The 24,291-nt window shown below is 45.3% G+C and overlaps 1 protein-coding gene across 8 annotated transcripts in view; it reads left to right on the forward strand.

Annotated features, from left to right (window-relative positions):
- LOC121877532 (Down syndrome cell adhesion molecule-like protein Dscam2) overlaps window positions 1-24,291 on the forward strand; it is a 223,190-nt gene that overhangs the window by 116,202 nt on the left and 82,697 nt on the right. For all 8 annotated transcript variants that reach the window (XM_042383303.1, XM_042383306.1, XM_042383307.1 and 5 more), the window contains exon 3: window positions 23,887-24,011. In XM_042383303.1, the coding sequence (XP_042239237.1) occupies window positions 23,887-24,011 (125 nt within the window). The remainder of the gene's footprint in view (window positions 1-23,886; window positions 24,012-24,291) is intronic.

A 24,291-nucleotide genomic window follows, 5' to 3' on the forward strand; every position in this document is an offset into this window, starting at 1 on the left:
CACTACCCCTCCTTCCCCCACTATCCCTCCTCCTCCCACTACCCCCTCCCCTTCCCCACTATCCCATCCTTCCCACTATCCCATCCTTCCCCCACTACCCCTCCTTCCCCTCCCTCTTCCTCCCTCTCCCTCTCTCCCCCTCTCGTCCTTCCCTCTGGACTTCTCACCAAAACCTATTTTCTACTTTTTATTATTTTCACTACCACCATCATCACCACCACCATCATCATCATCATCATCACCACACACATCATCATCATCATCATCATCATCACCATCACCACCACCACCACCACCACACACCACACCCCTTACACCACCCACCACACCCCCTACACCACACCACCCCCTACTCTACACCGCCCCTCCTACACCACACCACCTCCCTTACACTACCACTACTTCCACTTATATGTCGTCTCACTTCACTTATATGTCGTCTCACTTCACTTATAATTTGTCTCACTTCACTTATAATTTGTCTCACTTTCACTTATAATTTGTCTCACTTCACTTATATGTCGTCTCACTTCACTTATATGTCGTCTCTACTCTCACTTATATGTCGTCTCACTTCATTCTTATATGTCGTCTCACTTCACTTATATGTCGTCTCACTTCACTTATATGTCGCCTCACTTCACTTATATATGTCGTCTCACTTTCACTTATAATTTGTCTACCTTCACTTATATTTTCTCTCACCTCATTTATATCTTGCCTCACCTTACTTATATTTTGTCTCACTTCACTTAAATTTTATGCGTCACTTCAGTTTTACGGCTTCATTTTATGTCTCACTTCACTTTATGGGGAGTCGCTTGAGGTCTCACTCTCTCTCACGCCTCTTTTAGTCCTTACTCTCTCTTTTCTTTCCTTTTAGCTCTCTCTCTCTCTCTCTCTCTCTCTCTCTCTCTCTCTCTCTCTCTCTCTCAAGGCTGAGTTACACTGGTGTTATTTCCGCCAAGTATCAGCTAGGGGTTGGGGGCAGTGTTCTTGTCGACCAGAATAAAAGTAAGTCGAGACTATCAGATTACACCCGTAAATACCGAGATGTTGGGGAGGAGGTACACTGAGACTCCCTCAACACGGTGAATATTCTTGTCCTAAGCTGGTCATTCAACGTTATTCCACCCAACCTCACCAACCACGCACCCGCACCCACCAGCACACCCACGTCCACCACCCACCCGCCAGCACACCCACGCACCAACCCACCACCAGCACACCCGCACCCACCGACCCAATCCCCTCACCTACCTCACCCCACCACCAACCTCACCTACCCCAACCCCTCACCCAACCACCAACCCAATCCACCCAACCCAATCCTCCCACCCAACCCACCCACCCACCCACCCTGCCCATCCACCAACCACCCACCAACCCACCTCCCACCTACAACCCCTCACCCTCCCAACCCAATCCACCCACCCCAACTCACCCACTCTATCAGCTGATGGTTCTGGTGGAGAAACAATTGACTAAGATTAAAATATATCGTATACACTAAATGGGTTTATATATCCGAAAGAGTGAACGATAATAAGGAATAAATATGTCTCAAAATACAATAACAATAAACAGTAATATTTATATCGATGTTCTTATACGAATTTACCCCCAAAAAAGATGTTTCCTGGAAGATGTTTCATGTCCTTTTAAATAATTATTCCTAATATGTCAACAAGAAAGTACGTGAGGAAACAGAAATTATATTTGAGAGAAGCAGTTTTAGTAATGAGAGAGACGGGGGTGGTGGTGGTGGGAGGAGGGTGAGTGGGTGTGGGGAGGATGGGAGTGAGAATGAAGGCCTCTGGTGATTGTCACACACCAGGAGGTAAATTAACCTCTTTAATGACGTGGTAATTAAGGAGCCTCATTACTGATATACTCCACTACATCCTTGTCTGTTGGTGGTAATAAAGTGTGTGTGTTGTGTGTGTGTGTGTGTGTGTGTGTGTGTGTGTGTGTGTGTGTGTGTGTGTGTGTGTGTGAACCAATCAGACGCCTCAGATATATATTAAAGACATACCATCAACAGCTCTCACGTGTCCATTCGTCTGTATCTAACCTATTATTGAATCATTCGGTTGGCTGGTGTGTAGGTGTGGTGGTGAGCTGATGGTGTACACTGGGGCTGATGGTGTACACTGGAGGGCTGGTGGTGTTGTACACTGAGGCTGATGGTGTACACTGGAGGCTGGTGGTGTACACTGAGGGCTGATGGTGTACACTGGGGGCTGGTGGTGTACACTGGGGTTGATGGTGTACACTGGAGGCTGATGGTGTACACTGAGGGGAGGTGGTGGTGTACACTGGGATTTGAGGTGTACACTGGGGGAGGGACGATGGTGTACACTGAGGCTGGTGGTGTGCACTAGGTTGATGGTGTACACTGAGAGGGAGGGCTGATGGTGTACACTGAGGGGGAGGCTGGTGGTGTACACTGGAGGGTGATGGTGTACACTGAGGGGGCTGGTGGTGTACACTGGAAGGGGGAGGGGGGCTAGTTCATACGTCAGCCTGGCGTTGATCAAATTCCTTGGGGACACATTTACCTTAACACACGGACGATCACCCGAGATCTTAGTGGTGGCCCAGATCTTAACAACAATTCACACCACTACACCACACCATATCACCACCCACCACCACACCATACCACCACCACTGGCCACCACACCATACCACCACCACTACACCACCACACCATTACTCCACACCACTACCACCACACCACCACACCACACCACCACATCACCACACTACACCACACCATCACCATACTACTTCATCATCACAAACGCTACACAACCACTACCATCATCATCACCACACTACACCACACCAACATCACAACCAAACCACACTACACCATCATCACAACCAAACCACACTACACCATCATCACAACCAAACCACACTATACCATCACTATAACCACACCATCACCACACCACACTACACCATCACATCATCACAACCAAACCATACCACACCATCATCACAACCAAACCACACCACAACTACCATCACCAACACGCCATCACAACCGAACTACACCATCACCACCACTACACTATCACCACGACTAAGTCACACCACCACATTACACTATCACCACAACCAAATCACACTACCATCACCACCACCATCACAACCATCATCACCACACCGCCACAAGACGATAATAAACAGAGGCAAGTGTTCAGATAAATATTGACTCATACAGTAAGAACATTTTTGAGAATATTCTTCATGTATGTGTATGTGTAAAAGTGTGCGTGCGTGTGTGTGTGTGTGTGTGTGTGTGTGTGTGTGTGTGTGTGTGTGTGTGTGTGTGTGTGTTTGTGTTTGTGTTTGTGCTTGTAAAGTATAAACGACGTATTTTTGTTGTTCTTGGGAATGGAGTTTAGATTGAATTGGAGAAAATTAAGGCGTGGGAGGGTTGGGTGTGTGTGTGTGTGTGTGTGTGTGTGTGTGTGTGTGTGTGTGTGTAAAAACACGGTACAAACAGGCAACAACAAGTACCCCTGGCCCGTGTAATACCTGAAACAAGATGTCGTTTCTGTTCTGCCAGACAGACAGACACAGACAGGAGGGGAGGGGGGGGGAGAGAGCCCTGTGTTCGACATTGCTTCACTCCTTCAATAGTTTCTGCCATTTGTATCGAAGGTTTTAGAAGACACAAAAATAAAACCACCGCCCCTCTCTCTCTCTGCCTTTGTGAGGATTAGAGTAAACTAACACTGTCGGGGGAGGGGACTGTGTTTTAGATGCTCAGGTGTTGTTACCCATAATGTATCATTGTAAACAAACACCCGCCATGACCAGAACGGTGGTATATATATAGCGTGTGGTGGTGGTGGTGGTGGTGGTGTGTGCTATGTGGTGTAGACAGGATGTGGTGGTCTGTGTGAGGGGATGTGGTGTGGTGAAATGTGTTAGTGGCGTAGTGTGGCTGGCTGGCTAACTTGACTGCCCCCCTGCTGCCCCATCTCGCCTAACCACACCCTCGAGACGCACTCCAAATTGATGGTGATGACGCACGCAAAATCTTGAAGAGGAGACGCACGCAAACTTCTAAGTGACTTGAGGAGCTTCACTCTCAAGATTCTGGCCACACGCAAAATCTGACTGGCGATGCACGCAAAATCTGGCAGACGCAACCAGAGGACGAGGTGTGTGTGTGTGTGTGACGGGTGCTAGCTCATCTATTATTATTATTATTATTATTATTATTATTATTATTATTATTATTATTATCTATATTATTATTATTATTCCCCAAAATACTTCCAGTAGTTTCCTCTCTCAAAGTTTATATCGCATAAGTAAACTTTAACAATTGAGTTTTATCATAATAACTTTTTAATAATTGACTTTTCTTAACTTTGAACGTACGGGAAGTCTGTTGTTTAGTATCTGTCTTGTGTGTAAACTAACTTAACACAGGTATAATGTAGTTAAAATGTATATACTTGACCCAACACAGGTATAATGTAGTTAAAATATATATACTTTGACCCAACACAGGTATAATACAGGTATGTTTCTAGCGTCTTGTCATGGTCGTTGTAGAAGTCTTTGTAATATTAATGTGATAGAAGTGGCATATCGCATCGGTTCTCTCGTGTACTTCAGCCAATTAGCGTGAGGGTTCTTGAGTTCTTAGCCAATCAGGTTGTGGAGGAGGCATCGTCACATTGGTTCACTCTCGTATTATAGCCAATAAGCGTCAAGGTTCTTGATTTCTTAGCCAATCATGTTCATGTAGAAGTGGCACCATTGTACGTTTGTATGCATTTCAGCCAATAAGCGGGAAGGCTCTTGAGTTCTTAGCCAATCAGGATGTGAAGAAGGTGCGTGTTTAGTTCGTTAGGAAAAACAAACTTTTAAAATGTTATAGAAACAAATTTCTCGATTTTTTTTGTGCATTGTTATTGAATTGTAATTTATTAATACTGTATTAATATAATTTTTACTCGTATGTTTTTTATATTAATACGAATCTTTCAGTTCTTTTAAAATAAATATCTACTTAATTTGGAGGTAAATATTATATGACCGACATTCAGTTCAGCCAATTTCTGATAAGCGATTTTCTGAATTAAAAAACGAATCCGGTATTACGGTCGTCGGATAAGAAAACCTTTGTGTTGTATTCGTCGGATATCTTGTTACGATTGTTGCCGCCGCCATAGTGTTGTTATTGATGACGTCATATCCGGTGTTTGGTGCGGGTCGTCAATTGTTATCGTTATTGTTGTTTTTGTTGTTGTTACGTCTTGTGTTGCTGCCGCCTTTATGGTATTACCTGCCCATGATTTAATTATACCCGTACCTAGACACCCTAGAGCTTGAAGGAGAGAGAGAGAGAGAGAGGGAAGGAAGGAAGGAGGTTAGGAAGGAAGGAATAGATGAAGTAATGAAGGAGATGGAGGAAGAGAAGGTGGTGAGGTAAGGGAGGAGGTGAGGTAAGGGAGGAGGTGAGGTAAGGGAGGAGGTGAGGTAAGGGAGGAGGTGAGGTAAGGGAGGAGGTGAGGTAAGGGAGGAGGTGAGGTAAGGGAGGGAGGAGGTGAGGTAAGGGAGGGAGGAGGTGAGGTAAGGGTGGAGGTGAGGTGAGGTAAGGGAGGGAGGAGGTGGGGCAAGGAAGCGGTGATCGGATTGGCCCCTGATTGTATAACACGGACGCCTGGATCAACTTAACTCCCTCATTGAACCAAGAAAAGTATCTCATATTTTTAATCCCGGGTTGAGAGGAGGAGGGGAGGGTGGAAGAGGAAGAGAAGGAAGGGAATGGAAGAAGAGGAGGGGGAGTTATAAGAGAAGAGAGAGGGAAGGAAGAGGAGGAGGAAGAAGATGGAAGACAAAATTATCAGAGGGAGTGACAAGTAGGTGAATAATGGTGAGGTAAGTAGGAGAGGAAGGAAGGAAGGAGGGAAAGGAGGAAGGAAGGAAGAAAGGAGGAAGGAGGGAGGGAGGGAAAGGAGGAAGGAAGGAAGGAGGGAGTAAAAATGAAAGTTGAAGATGAATAGTGGTAAGGTAAGGGAGCGGAAGTGAAGTAAGTAGGAGAAGAAAGAAGGAAGGAAGGAAAGGAAAGGAAAGGAAGGAGTAAAAGTGAGAATTGATGGTTAAGGATACTGTAGAAGAGGCAGGTGAGTGGGAGGCCTTGAGGTTAGTGGTTAACAGCAGAGTGGGATGGTGAGAGGGTATTAGTGCTGATGGAGTGGGGTGGTGAGAAAGAGAGGGCAGTCAAGATGATGGAATAGAGGTGCTGACAGGGAAGGCGATGACGGAGTGGGGGTTAGTAAGAGGGAAGACGATGATGATGGAGAGAGAAAAACTCGTAATCGTAGAAAAGCGAATAAGGTGACTGCTGCGTTCAACAGGTTATATATAAAACTCTTGAGGTGGCCGCGTTCACCTTATCGGCCGCGTTCACCTTATCACCTGATTTTAGATTTACGATTCGAATACACCAAATGTTTCATCGTTTCTTAATGGCTAATATTTTTACGTAAATTTTTTTTTTTAATGTTTACCCAGAAAAAAAATATTAATTTGGATATTTAAATTTTAATTATGGAAATTCGTCCCTTAACGGTATATTTTTAAAGGAAAATGTTAATAATAATGTATGTGTATTTTATTTACTACCGATGTAATATTTAGATAATTATAAGAGAATAATACGAGAATATTCTATACAACTTTATTACACACTGATTATACTTTGATATTTATTTAGTTCTCAGTAATGGTAATACAGACGATTTAAAGCGTGTAGGTAAAGCTTTAACGACGAGGGCTATCTGTCTGTTTCTGTCTGCCTGCCTGTCTCTTCTCTTTCTGTCTATCTCTGTTTCTCTTCTCGTCTCTCAAATTATGTACATCTTATCTCCCTCCTCATCTCTTGCCGAATATATCTGGGAAATAAATAAATGGGAGCTTATATGTAGTTAAAAATAGATCTATCTGTGTGTATGTGTAGAGAGAGAGAGAGGAGGGGGACTATCACGCCAAGTTGTTAAATCTACGGAGTTGTCCCATCATATTTAAGTAACTCTCTCTCTCTCTCTCTCTCTCTCTCTCTCTCATATCTTATTGTTTTGGACTGGCACGAGGCAGCACCGGGAGATGGATATTTCACCCACCAATCAGCGTCTGACCAACAACAGAGGCAATATTCTCTCAGCCAATCAGCATATGGCATTCAACACCACAGGATTATCTCATCCACCAATCAGCGTCCGACTTGACATCACAGAGGCAATATTCTGTCAGCCAATCAGCATGTAGGCTCTCAAACAGCGCACGGGGGAGAGTGTTTCATCAACCAATCAGCGTGCGGGTGTCAACAGTGGCGGGAGTATTTCATCAGCCAATCAGCGCTCGACTTATCAGGTTACCTTCACACACAGTAAAATAAACTTGTTGACGTTCCCCAAATTCTCTCGTCTTCCTCCTTCTTCCTTGCTTTATCAATGTCTTCTTCGTCTTGTATTCTCTTTGTGTCTTCTAGTTTCTCTCTCTTCTTGTTATCCACTTCCTCTTCTGTTTTTTCGTCTGGTCATCTTCGAGGAATTAATTTGTGTTCTTTCTTATTCTTCATTTGTTTGTTTGTCAAGATGGTAGGTGTAGCGAGACGAGGAGGAATGCGGGAGAGAAGTGGAGGTGATAATTGAGGGGAAAGGAAAAATTGAAGAAAGATCACATTTACAGTAATACCAGTACCACATAATTTTCCACATTAATACCACATATTGCACAATAACACCACATACTGTACAATAACACCACGTACTGTACAATAACACCACATACTGTACAATAACACCACATATTGCACAATGACACCACATCATGTACAATAACACCACATACAATACAATAACACCACATCATGTACAATAACACCACATACAATACAATAACACCACATCATGTACAATAACACCACATACAATACAATAACACCACATAATGTACAATAACACCACATACTGTACAATAATACCACATAATGTACAATAACACCACATACTGTACAATAATACCACATACTGTACAATAACACCACATATTGCACAATAACACCACATACTGTACAATAACACCACATACTGTACAATAACACCACATAATGTACAATAACACCACATACTGTACAATAATACCACCTGTTGTGTACACTAATACCAGGTGTACATAGGTAAACATTTATCTCGCTCATCGACACTATATAACACGATAGGTAAGGTTATTCATTCACCTCATTATAACTTACTTGTAATTAACTCAGGTGTGTGTGTGTGTGTGTGTGTGTGTGTGTGTGTGTGTGTGTGTGTGTGTGTGTTATTACCTGTGCGTGTGTGTGAGAAAGAGAGTAATTTGTCTCGTTATTTGTTATCATTTATCACAGTTTTCTTCTAATTCCTTAATCAATAAAGGGCACATGAGACACTGGTGATAATTACTGGGGAAGGAATTTGTGTCCCAGGCTTTCCCCGGTATGGTGATGGTGCCATGGTGGTGGTGGAGTGTATAGTGGTTGTATAGTGCCATAGTGGTGGTGTAGTACCGTGGTGTGGTGCCATAGTGAGGGGTTATATGTTCCTATTACTACTACTACTACGATTACTACTATTATTACTATACTACCACAAGTTATAATCGTTGCTACTAGTATAATTGTTGTTGCTACCACCATCACTTCGCCTCCTCCGCCTCCCTCCTCCTCACCCTCCTCCTCCTCCTCACCCCCCCCTCCTCCTCCTCCCCCCCTCCTCCTCCTCACCCCCCTCCTCCTCACCCCCCCTCCTCCTCCCTCCCCCCTCCTGCTATTTAAAGAGTTCCCTGAGGAAATATTACATTAAAACATAGGTCCATCCTCCATTAGTTTCTCTCCATAATTATACGCTTTAACATGTCCGCTGTGACGTTGTCCTTAAAGACTTGTAGAGGGAAAGGACGGATCACGGACGTACAGTATATCATAGCGTACGTGGTGGGGAACACAATCACGTACAGGAAATAATGGTGTAGGGATTCTTTTGTTTTGGAAGTGTTCTCTCCTTAGGGCACTGTGTAAATGACAACATATAGTGATTTTGTAAACATAAAGGCACTCTGTAAACATCAAGGGACTCTGTAAACATCAAGGGACTCTGTAAACACTAGCAACATCAAGGTAGTCTCTATAAACATTAAGGGACTGTAAACAAAGGTACACTGTAAACACCGACGCAAGGGCACTGTAAACACGAAGGAACACAGTAAACAATCCATAGTAAAACCCCAAACAATGGTACTATACTATACGACTCACACACACACACACGCACACGCACACGCACGCACACGCTCACACACACACACGCTCACACACACACACACACACACACACACACGCTCACACACACACACACGCACACGCTCACACACACACACGCACACTCACACACACTCGGCGCACACACACACACGCTCACGTTCACACACACACACACACATACACACGCACGCTCACACACACACACACACACACACACACACACACACACACACACACACACAAATGCTCACATTGTCTCAGTTTACTCTGGTGTTTTATGGTGTTTTGAGAGGAATAACTTGTGGAGTTTTATTACTAACAACAGAACACTTTTACCGTCTAGGATTTTATTTTATTTTCTTATTTTTTATTTTTTATTATTTTTATTTATTTGTTTATTTTTATTTATTTTTCGGCGGGGTTCTCCTCTGAGGTTTGTGGGAGGGAATGAGAGAGAGAGAGAGAGAGCCTGCTGGTTGCCAATACGCTTAAGACCACATCTTCTGGACTGGTTTATATTCACCTTTCCTCAAACTCCCGCCTCTGTAGGTCTCCAGGAGTGTATAAAACCCCGCTCTTGGGAATGTCTTGGAGTAGTATCAAGCTGTTGGGGGGGATGGATTAAGCTGTGATTTTTTTTTGTTTTAATTTATGATTCTAGGGGTTAAGCTTTGTTTGAGGATAGTGGGTTAGGGGTGGGGTAGGAGGGTGGGTTGGGGTGGGTTAGAGTGAGGTGGGGGTGGGTTAGGGTTGGTGTAGGAGGGTGGGTCAGAGTGGGGTGGGGGTGGGTTAGGGTGGGGTAGGTGGGGTGGGTTGGGGGTGGGGTGGGTTAGGGTTGGTGTAGGAGGGTGGGTCAGAGTGGGGTGGGGTGGGTTAGGGTTGGGGTAGGTGGGATGGGTTAGAGTGGGGTGGGGTGGGTTAGGGTTTGTGTAGGAGGGGTGGGTCAGAGGGGTGGGGGTGGGTTAGGGTTGGGGTAGGTGGGATGGGTTAGAGTGGGGTGGGGGTGGGTTAGGGTTGGTGTAGGAGGGGTGGGTCGGAATATCAAGAGCAAAATTCAACAAGAGTGATAGTCAGTTTGTCAGGCAGGAAGGCGTCGTCAGGAGGCTATAAATTAAGGCGCGTCTCCATTATTAAGCGTCGTGTCAGGAGCTCAAAGTTGGCACGATACTGTGTGTGTGTGTGTGTTGAGGAGACGTACTTATTTCCCCAAAACGTACCTGTACTCCCATGTCCTCCAACACACCCTATGTACCCCAGACACACGCCTCTACCCCCAAACAAACACACGCCTCTACTCCCCAAACAAACACACGCCTCTTCCAAACAAACACACACGCCTCTACTCCCCACAAACACACGCTCTACTCCCCAAACAAACACACACGCCTCTACTCCCCAAACAAACACGCCTCTACTCTAACAACACGCCCTACTCCCAAACAAACACACCTGTACAACAAGAACATAACTCAGGTAATCGATTCATAGCCTCTCATTACACGACGCCTAACGAGATGGAAGTGTGGGGGGAGGAGGTGTGAGGTAGAAGGTGAGAAGGAAGGAGGTGAGGGACGGGGTGTAGGAGGAAGTGAGAAGGAGAAGGGTGAGGGAGGGAGTGAGGGGAGGGAGGTGTGAAGAGGAGTGAGGGAGAGTGGGTGAAGGTGATGGTGGGAGGATTAACTCAGCCTACGAGGGAGTGGTGGTAGTTAGTGGCAGTCCCCGAAGTGGTCCTCATGGTGGGTCCCCTTAGTGGCTAGTAATGGTCCCTTCAATGGCTAGTAGTGGTCCCCAGTGGCTAGTAGTGGTCCCCTTAGTGGCTAGTAGTGGTCCCCTTAGTGGCTGGTAATGGTCCTTTAATGGCTAGTAGTGGTCCCCCAGTGGCTGGAATGGTCCTTCAATGGCTAGTAGTGGTCCCCCAGTGGCTAGTAGTGGTCCCTTCAGTGGCTAGTAGTGGTCCTTCAGTGGCTAGTAATGGTCCCTTCAATGGCTAGTAGTGGTCCCCTCAGTGGCTAGTAGTGGTCCCCTTAGTGGCTAGTAGGTCCCTAGTGGCTGGTGGTCCTTCAATGGCTAGTAGTGGTCCCCTCAGTGGCTGGGTAATGGTCCCTTCAATGGCTAGTAGTGGTCCCTCAGTGGCTAGTAGTGGTCCCTTCAGTGGCTAGTAGTGGTCCCTCAGTGGCTAGTAGTGGTCCCTTCAGTGGCTAGTAGTGGTCCCCAGTGGCTAGTAGTGGTCCCTTCAGTGGCTAGTAGTGGTCCCTTCAGTGGCTAGTAGTGGTCCCTCAGTTGCTAGTAGTGGTCCCCCAGTGGCTAGTAGTGGTCCCTCAGTGGCTAGTAGTGGTCCCCTTAGTGGCTGGTAATGGTCCCTTCAGTGACTAGTAGTGGTCCCCAGTGGCTAGTAGTGGTCCCTGTAGTGGCTAGTAGTGGTCCCCAGTGACTAGTTGTGGTCCCCAGTGGCTAGTAGTGGTCCCCCAGTGGCTAGTAGTGGTCCCCCAGTGGCTAGTAGTGGTCCCCTTAGTGGCTAGTAGTGGTCCCTGTAGTGGCTAGTAGTGGTCCCCCAGTGGCTAGTAGTGGTCCCCAGTGGCTAGTAGTGGTCCCCTCAGTGGCTAGTAGTGGTCCCTTCAGTGGCTAGTAGTGGTCCCCTCAGTGGCTAGTAGTGGTCCCTCAGTGGCTAGTAGTGGTCCCTGTAGTGTGTGGGTTGAAAGGGTTGAGCTACAGTGGATAATGTGTTCTTGGAGTCAACCTTGCCAGTAACTACAAACAAAGGGAAGGTATTGTTTTAGGTCCCGTCTGTTTACCTGTCTTTGTCTATTACCTGTCTTTATCTGTTTACCTGTCTGTCTATTACCGTCTTTATCTGTTTACCTGTCTGTCTATTACCGTCTTTATCTGTTTAACCCATGGCAAAATCCACATGATAAACTATTGGTATAAATCGCGTCCAAACTGATCAACTGTTGCCATGGTGATAAGGTTTTTGAGGGAGGGGGTCAGGGAGGAGGGGGTGGGGTAAAGAAAACGCTGACGTGAGACAGTCTGCAGCGGTGACTTCACTAATTACCATGGTAACAGTTCGCCTACAGCTTTTGTCTCCGTTCGAATGATAGTTTAACATTTTTTTTTAATTGTTTACATATTTTGGAATGAATAGGATGATTGGAATGATCTAGAAGGAGGGGAGGGGGGTGGTGAGGGCGTTGAAGGTAATATATATCAGGGTTATTAAAGGTTGTGGTATCTCTGGTGGTAGTGTCAGCAGTAAACTTCGCACTGTCAGCAATAAACCTCACACTGTCAGCAGATAACATTATATCGCCATGAGAAAGGAGGCTGACTAAGAGAGTGTGTGTGAATGGATTTATTCTGAGTAAAATGTTGACTAAGAGGTTATATGGAAACTAACTGCTGAGTTTGTGTGTGTGTCGGGGAGAGGGGCGGTCTTGTGTGTGTGTGTGTGTGTGTGTGTGTGTGTGTGTGTGTGTGTGTGTGTGTGTGTGTGTGTGTGTGTGTGTGTGTGTGTGTATGTGGGTGGGTGTGGGTGTGTGGGTGTGTGTGTGGTGGGTGTGTGTGTGGGTGGGTGTGTGTGTGTGGGTGTGTGTGTGTGTGTGTGTGTGTGTGTGTGTGTGTGTGTGTGTGTGTGTGTGTGTGTGTGTGTGTGTGTGTGTGTGTGTGTGTGGGTGTGTGTGTGTGTGCGTGGGTGGTACAGTAGAGGCTGCTAGAACTTAACAACCAAGACAGCTCTGGCTACACAAAGTCCCTAAAGAACCTAACTCAAGATCTTCAACCTGACCTAACCTGACCTGACCTACCCTGAACACCCAGCAGCCACACACTACTACATAGAATTGAATTGTAACAGTTTATTTAGCCAGAAAAATACAGATACAGAGTGGATAATAATAACAATATTAACATGGCTGAGCCAGTTGAGAACCTGAGCTCTCTCATTAGGCCGTTTGACGTCACAATCTTACCTCGAACTAAAGGGATAGATTTTCATTTCTCACTCAGTCCCGACAGTTGTTTTGAGAGACGATATCTATAATTCTTGACGATATATAACACAGCTTTAAACGTTGCTTGTGAATTATAATAAGATAACAATAGTAACTATGGATTAATACATGTTTGGTACTCATTCACTTAATTACCCAATCAAAGTATAATAGATTCTACGACTAAATTAGCAATAAGTACCCTTAACCTTTGACCTCGTAAATAAGAACGATCCAAACCCTTGTGATGGTAACAGTGACGTCAACAACGGAAATAAATATCTTGGGTGAAGCGAAGGTCTTACACAGGAGACTCTCACCCACACACACACAGACGGCGCCGGGGGTGATGACAATACCCTCTCTCGGTCAGGGAGGTTGGAAATAGAGACTCGCCCACACACACACACAGACGGCGCCGCGGGTGATGACAATACCCTCTCTCGGTCAGGGAGGTTGGAAATAGAGACTCTCACACAAGACCTCTTCAGGGGTGATGACAATGCACTATCTCTCTCCAGTCAGAGGGAGTTGGAAATAAGACTCTACACACTAAACAACGCCAGGGGAGTGATGACAATACCTCTCAGTCAGGAGGTTGGAAATAGAGACTCGCCACACAGGCTGGCGCCGCCGTGGGTGATGACAATACCTCTCTCGGTCAGGGAGGTTGGAAATAGAGACTCGCCCACACACACACAGAGACGGCGCCGGGGGTGATGACAATACCCTCTCTCGGTCAGGGAGGTTGGAAATAGAGAGACTCACCCACACACACACACACAGACGGCGCCGCGGGTGATGACAATACCCTCTCTCGGTCAGGGAGGTTGGAAATACAGACATAATGGCGGGAGTAAAGGGTATAATGAAGCGGCGGCAGATAATAATGATCCCCAGGTTGAAGGGCGAGCTGGACGATGATGTATATCCATGAGTGAGGGGCAGGAAAACGTTCTCACTTGACCTATTATATTTTTTTCCAGGAAGGCTATCGATTGTGGCGGATGAGAGGGAGGAGGAGGAGGGAGAAGAGGTCGGTGGTAGGATGAGGAGGAGGAGGAGGAAGAAGGAGGAAGAGGTCGGTGGTAGGATGATGAAGGAGGAAGGGGAGGAGGAGAAGGAGGTCGACGGTAGGAAGGAGAAGGAAGAGGAGACTAGCATCACCGTCATCACAAGGAGGAGGAGGAGGAGGAGAGGTCCATTGGGTACGAAAACTTAGGTTAACGAAGATGAGATTACGGTCGGGTCGGGTCAGGTCAGGTCAGGTCAGGTCACACAAAACACCTTTCAGAATATTGTACTCTGGTGTATAAAAATATGCCTTAGAAAATGTTGGTCTTGGTAATGAATAGATTTTATATTTACCTCTCAGAAGATGACCATTTGTTTGTGTGTTTGTTTGTTTTTGTCATTAATTAAGGCATAACATTAACAAATACCAAGTAGAGGTTAATGTAGCAGGTTAATGTCGAGTTACCTGAAGGTTTTGGCACCCCGAGTTTCTTTCATTTTTTAATATTAACCACCCTGTGTTTACCTTGGTGGGGGGGTTAGGTTAGGTTAGTTTTAGCTTAATTTAGCTTTTGGTTAGTGGTGGATTAGGTTACGTTAGGATAGATTATGTTTGGCTTGGTTAGACTAGGATAGGCTTGGGTATGTTAGTTTAGTCTATAATTGGTTAAGTTAGCATGAGATTAGGTTAGGTTAGCATGGGTTAGGTTAGGTTTAGCATGAGTTAGGTTAGGTTAAATTAGCGTTCGTGTGTTTAATGTAAAGGTGAAGTAAACTGAGGGGGGGGGCTAATCTTCAGGTGATCCGTCTCCGTGCTAAGAGGCGTTAAGGACCATACCTGGAAAAAAAATAGTCGATAATTTCTTTTTGTTCACCCGGTGTGTTCAAGATGGCGGTCGTTTGTACCGGAAGTAGGAGCGAGAAGTAGTTATTGACTTCATCTCAAGGGGTTAAGTCATCGTACTCAAGTGGTTAAAGGATGAAGGGACTGATGATTGGAGGATGAGGACTGATGATTGGAGGACGGGGACTGTTGATTGGAGGATGAGGACTGATGATTGGAGGAGGGGGACTGCTGATTGGAGGATGGGGACTGATGATTGGAGGGGGACTGATGATTGGATGATGAGGACTGATGATTGGAGGAGGGGACTGATGATTGAGGACGGGGACTGTTGATTGGGAGGATGAGGACTGATGATTGGATGATGAGGACTGATGATTGAGGACGGCACTGATGATTGGAGGATGATGATTAGGAGGAGGGGGACTGACATTGGAGGAGGGGACTGATGATTGGATGATGAGGACTGATGATTGGAGGATGAGGACTGATGATTGGAGGACGGGGACTTGATTGGAGGACGGGGACTTGATTGAGGGGACTGATGATTGGAGGACGGGGACTGATGATTGGAGGACGGGACTGAAGATTGGAGGAGGGGACTGTTGATTGGAGGACGGGGACATGATTGAAGGACGGGACTGTTGATTGGAGGAAGGGGACTGATGATTCGAGGAAGGGGACTGATGATTGGAGGAGAGGGACTGATGATTGGGTATAGAGAGAGACCCACCGAATTTAGAGATTAGGTCAAGACTGGAACCACTGAGCGTGTCACCAGCTTGAGGCAATATTTTGACTGTGTGTGTGTGTGTGTGTGTGTGTGTGTGTGTGTGTGTCTGTGTGTGTCTGTGTGTGTGTGTGTGTGTGTGTGTGAAGATGTCTTGAGGATGATGGTTTAACTCTTTGAAGGTCTATGATTTACTCCCTTTGAAGACGATGGTTTAACCCTTCTGAAAACGATTCTTTTAATCCTTTGAGAACTATGATTTAACCCTCTGATTATATTTTAAACCAGTTGATTAAATATTTGCTAACTGTTTACGAACGACAATTTTACAATACCTAACCTAACCACACAGTGTACCTTTAACAATAACCACACAGTGTACCTTTAACAATAACCACACAGTGTACCTTTAACAATGACAATTTAACACCTCTCTTAGTACCGGGAAGTGGTATTTTAATTAACAAGTAATTAGTTAAAGGAGACATCATGCGTTTAATTGATAGATCAGGTTAGGTTAGGTTAAGTGAATGCAAATTACTTCTATTGGCGTGATGATAGAGAGGCATTGGTGTGGGTTGTAATTGGGGTTGTAATGGGGTTGTTTGTGGACGTGTTGAAGGAGGGTCAGCTGTGCTTCTTTTGTGCCCCGTAGTTGGTGGTCCTATTGTGTGGTGTTATGTTGGTGAGAAAGATAAAGGGGAGATGGGAAGGTGATGGGAAAGAGATCTGGAAGAGAAAGTGAGTTAGAGAAGGAATATTAAGAGAGAGAGAGAGAAGGAGATTAAGAAGGTGAGTGAGAGAGGGAAGATTGAGAAAGTGAGAAACAATTGAGATGTAGAGAGAAAGAATAGATAAAATATAGAAGAGAGAGAAAGAGAGAGCAAAAAGAAAAAGACAATCACCAGGAATCTGTTATTGCTGAGATCCACACTTGAGGAACACGAAATCAGATTTAATTAACTGAAATAGATTGACTGCAAATGTATAAATTGATTGAAACATCCAACGATAGGAGATGCCTGTCCACCAACATGTAAAGGGGAGGGAGGGGGAGGAGGGGAGGGGGAGGAGTTAGGTGTGGGGAAGGGGAGGAGGGTTAGGGGGAGGGGGACGATTAGGTGTGGGGGAAGGGGGAGGAGGGTTAGCAGGGGTTCCGTTCATCACCATTTGGCAGGGGAAGGAGGTCGTTCATCACCATCTGGCAGGGGAAGGGGTCGTTCATCACCATCTGGCAGGGGAAGGGTCGTTCATCACCATCTGGCAGGGGGAAGGGGTCGTTCATCACCATCTGGCAGAAGGGTTCATCACCATCTGGGGGAAGGAGGTCGTTCATCACCATCTGGCAGGGGAAGGAGGTCGTTCATCACCATCTGGCAGGGGAAGGTCGTTCATCACCATCTGGCAGGGAAGGGGGTCGTTCATCACCATCTGGCAGGGGAAGGGGTCGTTCATCACCATCTGGCAGGCAGGAAGGTCGTTCATCACCATCTGTCGGTCGTTCATCACCATCTGGCAGGGGAAGGGTCGTTCATCACCATCTGGCAGGGGGTCTCGTCATCACCATCTGGCAGGGGAAGGGGTCGTTCCATCTGTCGTTCATCACCATCTGGCAGGGGAAGGGGTCGTTCATCACCATCTGGCAGGGGAAGGGGTCTTCATCACCATCTGGCAGGGGAAGGGTCGTTCATCACCATCTGGCAGGGTCGTTCATCATCTGGCAGGTCGTTCATCACCATCTGGCAGGGGAAGGTCGTTCATCACCATCTGGCAGGGGAAGGTCGTTCATCACCATCTGGCAGGGGAAGGGTCGTTCATCACCATCTGGCAGGGGGAAGGTCGTTCATCACCATCTGGCAGGGAAGGGGTCGTTCATCACCATCTGGCAGGGGAAGGGGGTCGTTCATCACCATCTGGCAGGGGAAGGGTCGTTCATCACCATCTGGCAGGGGAAGGGGTCGTTCATCACCATCTGGTAGGGGGGAGGGGGTTAGGCAGCAGTCGAGGCTTGGATTGTTTACATTAGCGGAGGCCGATGTTGACACGGGCAGGGCACACGGACCAATGGCTGCCTGCTCCACGCTCTGTGTTCATTGTCGGCAGGATCCCTCCCTTCCTCCCTGCCATTCCCTGTCCTTCCTCTCCCTCCTCCCTCCCTCACTGGCTAACCTGTTAACATTCCTCTCTCTCTCTCTCTCTCTCTCTCTGACGTCCGCGGAGAATTCTGTTTTAAGAGCGCTATCAATACTGTCCTTTATTATAGACGGCGGGGTGCTGGTGTGTGTGTGTGTGTGTGTGTGTGTGTGTGTGTGTGTGTGTGTGTGTGTGTGTGTGTGAGTAGTTTCCCTGTGGATGAGAGTATTGTAATCAACACGGGATCTAGTCACTCAATCGATCACTTTCAATCTCATTAGACATAACATAACGGACATTACTTAATCTTCTCTGTACCAGTAAGGATCGTTAACCTCACAGTGATGACCTCTTGACCTGAGACAGTTTTTAACAGGTCAAAGGTCAAAATGAAGAGGTCAGGGAGGTAGTGTGGTCAGGTGAAGATTAGCTCCCCCCCAGCTTATTTCACCTGATGATTAAACACCCAAATATTACCTGGGGGTTACGTTAGGTTAAGTAAGGTTAAGTAAGGTTAGGGATAGGGAGGTTAATGTTAGGTCAGGTTAGGTTAAAATAGGTATCCAAGTCGATAATGATTCCCTAAACAGTAACGTTATCCTCTGCCAATAGCGTTAACTCGTGGCTAATAACCAACATCGTACACCACAACACTAAACATTCTCTGACGATCAAATTAACCAGAGCATAACGTGTCCTGACCATACCATGTTAGCGAGAGTTAGGGGGCGTTAGGCTGGATTACATTACCGTTCACAGGAGAGTTGCTTTTTTCGCGCCATTTCTAGATTTTTTTTCGCGCCAATTCTCGATTTTTTTTTCGCGCCATTTCTAGATTTTGTTTTCGCGCCAGTTCTAGATTATTTTTTTTCGCGCCAATTCTAGATAACTAATTTCAAGAGGATATGTTCGCGCCATTTCTAGATTACTGGACTCTGAAGGATAGTTTTTTCGCGCCATTTCTAGATTACTGGGCTCTGAAGGATAGTTTTTCGCGCCATTTCTCGATGATTCTTTTTCGCGCCGAAGTAGATAACTGGGCAGGAGGATTATCATTTTTGTTTTCGCGCCAATTCGCCAAATATCCCGCCAGAAATAATCACGAGTCATGTGATATAAAATTTCGGCGGGATGGCAGAATGTGTTCAGTGGTTGTGTCGGGTCGGACCTATGGGAAATACGACCCGATTTTTTGCATGTTCATATTAAGGTGTTTTATCTCTACAATTTCACACTTAACCATTTTTATTGTTGGTGGTGATCTTTCTTTCTCTCTCTCTCTCTCTCTCTCTCTCTCTCTCTTTTATAGTAAACATTAATAGTAAAAAACACGTAAACACTGATGATTGATGTTTATTACCATCCTGAAGATTAAAACTGGATGAAGCGGTTTAACGGGAGGGAAGTAGAGACGGAGAGAAGTGAGGGTGAGAGAAGTGAGGGTGAGAGAAGGAGAGAAGTGAGGGACATGTTTAAGTTATTGTGTTCATAGTTTGATTTGACAATAATTTTTAAACCATCGTCCTCAGAAAGTTTAAACCCTCGTCCTCAGGAAGTTAAACCCTCGTCCTTAGAAAGTTAAACCCTCGTCCTTAGAAAGTTAAACCCTCGTCCTCAGAAAGTTAAACCCTCGTCCCCAGAAAGTTAAACCCTTGTCCTCAGAAAGTTAAACCCTCGTCCTCAGAAAGTTTAAACCCTCGTCCCCAGAAATTTAAACCCTTGTCCTTAGAAAGTTACAGTAAACCCTTGTCCTCAGAAAGTTAAAACTCGCCCTCAGAAAGTTAAACCCCTCGTGACGAACATAGTGTATCGAGGTCAGCTGATGCAATTTTGAGAATGACTTTCCGAGTTGTTTCCGGGTGAGTAAGACGGTGTAGGAGACGGTGACGGGTGTAGGAGACGGTGGTGTGGTGTAGGAGACGGTAACGGTGATGAGTGTAGGAGACGGTGACGGTGGTGTGGTGTAGGAGACGGTGACGGGTGTAGGAGACGGTGGTGTGGTGTAGGAGACGGTGACGGGTGTACGGTGGTGTGGTGTAGAAGACGGGGTGTGTAGGATGGTGACGGTGGTGTGGTGGTAAGTCGAGGCATCCAGTTGTGGTAGAGTCTCAGTGCATTTTCAACACCATATTGGCCACCAGGTGTTTGTGACGTAGATAAAATGAACCAATGAGGTGCCTTCTCGCCATTGCACTACAAAGGGAAAAAATTTACGTGTTTGTGTGTGTGTGTGTGTGTGTGTGTGTGTGTGTGTGTGTGTGTGTGTGAAGGGAAAAAAACAACTTAGGCATGTTTGGGAATCCAGAGACGAGAGATCAAAGTGGTGGAGTCTCCTGCTTCATCCAGACTTACAGATCCAACCCAATGAAATTCCAGGGATTTTGTCTGTGGGTGTGGGGGGTGGGCGGGCTGCTGGGTGTGTGTGTGTGGGGTGGGTGAGGTGTGGGGGAGGACCTACTGGGTGTTTTGTGTGTGTGTCGGGAACATGCTTGAAGGTGGGGGTAGGAGGATATGTGTGCGTGCCAGTGTTGGTATTTGAGACATTGGCACTTACTGGTAGGTGTGTGGAGGCTGAAGGAGGGAGAGAGAGAGGGAAGGTGAGAGGGGGAGTGAGAGGTGATTGAGGGGGCCTTTACAATACATACTGCTATATCTTCGTAGTATTGTTATTAATTATTATTATATTTAGTATTGTAATTAAGGATCCTTCATCTTATTTTTTGCTATTGATATATTTTTTATGATTATCACGATTATTGTTATTGTAAGTTTTATTTATTTTTTATTATGATTTATTATTTCTTTTGTTTTTATTTATTTATCATTTGATTTAAGTGGTTACAAGGTTAAGATTTTTGTTAAGGAAAAGACACAGTGAGTTATACCAGGTCAGGAAAGGTCACCAGGTGTGTGTGTGTGTGTGTGTTTGTGTGTTTGTCGGTCACACACGGAAGGTGGTCATCAAATCATTACCTGGTTATCTTGCTAAATTCCCTTTGTGTTATCTTGTCTTCCTGTCCGGGTTATTTTTGGTTGAATTATCTCGTTCTGTTTCGTAGTGGATCAGTCTTGTGATCTCTTCTTCCTGACCCGGTTTTAATATGAACCCAGTGTGTCATCATGTATTCTGTCCGGGTTCTGTTATCTCTCTCTCTCTCTCTCTCTCTCTCTTGTAACTGATATCATAAGTGTTGTAAATTATTTTCTTTAAATTTCAATGGAATTCTACTATACGACTTTTTGGTGCAACTGAAGTTAAGGTATTTTAAGAGTTAAGAGGAATTGCGTTTGAGTGAGTTTCTTTTCCACTTGTGTGTGTGTGTGTGTGTGCGCGCGTGTGCGCGCGCCCTCCTTAACTCACACCCTCGCACTCTCTACCTCCCTCACACTCCCTCCCTCACATTCCTTTCCTCCCTCATTCCTTCCTCATTCCCTCCCACAAGGTCTCCCCAGGGTTGAGAGAGAGACTGTCATGTTCACTGCGGCCACTACACGATACCACCACCACCACTATCACCACCATCACCACCACTACTCACCACCACCCACCACTATCACCTCCACCATTACTTACCACCACCTCCACCATTACTACCACCACTATCATCACCACCACCACCACTCCTCACCACCTTCACCACCACTCCTCACCTCCACCACTCCTCACCACCTCCACCACCACTCCTCACCACCACTTACCCGAGGTTGTGTTTACCATGTCTGGGGATTATCAATGTACCGGTGACAAGACGAGAAGAAGAAAATAAAAATAAAAGGGGAACAAGAAAAACTGAGAGAAAATTAAGAAGATGGAGAAAATGAAAGAAAAAATTGAAGAAAGAAAAATAAGAATAATAAGAAAGAAAGTGAAGGAGAAAGAAATGAAAAAGAAAATAGGCAAAAGACGAAGGAATAAGAATAAATAAAAAGATATTGAAAGGATGAAGAAGAAGAAGAATTAATAAGATGGAAGGGAGAAAGTAAAGCATAATGAGTAGGATGAAAAAGAGAGAGAAGAGAAGAACAAGAATAAAGAGAAGACAGTGGATACAAGATGATGAGATGTAGAGACATAGATGAGAGGGTTTTACACACACACAAGTTGGGTATTTACGGGTCGAGTAATGTTGGTATTAAATACTATGGGTCTCTCTCTCTGTTTATATTTAATTGTTCTCTTTCGTGGTTTAATCATTTGAGGACGACGGTTTAACTCTGAAGGCGATGGTTTAAACCCTTTTTAGTCTTTTGTAGGTGGTGTGGTGGTGTAGGTGTGGTGGTTGTGGTGTAGGTGTGGTGGTTGTGGTGTAGGTGTGGTGGTTGTGGTGTAGGTGTGGTAGATGTGGTGTAGGTGTGGTAGCTGTGGTGTAGGTGTGGTATCTGTGGTGTAGGTGTGGTATCTGTGTGTGGTGGTGTGGTAGCTGTGTGTAGGTGTGGTAGATGTGGTGTAGGTGTGGTATCTGTGGTGTAGGTGTGGTATCTGTGGTGTAGGTGTGGTAGCTGTGGTGTAGGTGTGGTAGTTGTGGTGTAGGTGTGGTGGTTGTGGTGCAGGTGGTGATGTGGCGTAGGTGGTAGTTGTGGTGTAGGTGTGGTAGGATGTGGTGTAGGTGGTATCTGTGGTGTAGATGTGGTAGCTGTGGTGTAGGTGTGCATCTGTGGTGGTGTGGTAGGTGTGGTGTAGGTGTGGCATCTGTGGTGTAGTGTGGTATCTGTGGTGTAGGTGTGGTAGATGTGGTGTAGATGTGGTAGCTGTGGTGTAGGTGTGTGGTATCTGTGGTGTAGGTGTGGTATCTGTGGTGTAGGTGTGGTATCTGTGGTGTAGGTGTGGTATCTGTGCGGTGGTGTGGTAGCGTGGTGTAGGTGTGGTATCTGTGGTATAGGTGTGGTATCTGGTGTAGGTGTGGTAGTTGTGGTGTAGGTGTGGTATCTGTGGTGTAGGTGTGGTAGCTGTGGTGTAGGTGTGTTGTGTTGTGGGCTGAGTTGGTCTCGTCACCTTGGTTACTGATTCGTGTTGGGACGCTCTCAGCCTCACTCTCTGTCTGTCTGTCTGTCTTCGTCTGTTTGTCTATGTCTAAGTTTGTATTTCTGTCTACCTATTTTCATCTGTCTGTCACTGTCTACGTCTGTTTGTTTACCTGTCTACCTCTGTTTAATTTTGTATGTCTGCCTATTTTCATCTCTCTCTCTCTCTCTCTCTCTCTCTCTCTCTCTCTCTCTCTCTCTCTCATATACCTTGAAAGAAAAAAAGAGAAAAAATCGACTATCTCCATGAAGATATAAACCCATAGTATTTATGCGATTTATTTTAGTTCGGAAAAATATGGTGACGTCAGGGAAAGTGTGGTGACGTCAGGGAAAATATGGTGACGTCAGGGAAAATATGGTGACGTCAGGGAAAATATGGTGACGTCAGGGAAATAATAGAACAATTGTATTTTTCGTCTTTTTCTTGTGTTTTATTTGAAGATTTGAATAGATGTTTATTTTAGTGAGATGTTAGTGTGTTTATATGATTATTTTTTTGTATTTGGTATGTTTTATTATTATTAGTTATTATTATTATTATTGTTGTTGTTATTATTATTACTATTACTGTTATTATTATTATTATTATTATTATTATTATTATTATTATTATTATTATATTATTATTGTTGTTATTATTATTATTATTATTATTATTATTATTATTATTATTATTAGTGTGTGTGTCGGGTGGGGGTTCCTAAACTTGCCAGAGACAGTATGTGTGTTTGTGTGTGTGTGTGTGTGTGTGTGTGTGATTGTTTTATTTGTGTTTTTGTTTGTTTATTAATTGTTGTTGTTTTCCTTGCAGGGGAGAGCCGCTCAGGGGTGCAGGAAGGACCTCAATTCCTGGTGGAGCCTCCCCGCTCCCTCTCCTTCCTCAACACCACCGGTGCTGCCCTTCACTGCTCCGCCCACGGCAACCCCATGCCCACGGTACGTAACCCCACACCGCGCCCATGACAGATCCTTTCCACTCGTCGTTACGCCCACGTACTTATTGATGGGCGGAGGTGTACTGTTGATGGCTCTTATTAAGTATAGAAGTAGTAGTAGTAGTAGTAATAATACGCAGCTGTAATAAATACTAACAGCTAATTGAAGACAGACACCAGACACACACACACAGACATAGAGAAAGACATAAACAGACATATCACACCTATATCACCCATCTGACTAAACTGATAGGAGAATAGTAAATAGGTAAGATGTT

This window comes from Homarus americanus, unplaced genomic scaffold (genome assembly GCF_018991925.1).
Source record: "Homarus americanus isolate GMGI-L3 unplaced genomic scaffold, GMGI_Hamer_2.0 scaffold14655, whole genome shotgun sequence".
In the NCBI taxonomy this organism is placed as follows: domain Eukaryota; kingdom Metazoa; phylum Arthropoda; class Malacostraca; order Decapoda; family Nephropidae; genus Homarus; species Homarus americanus.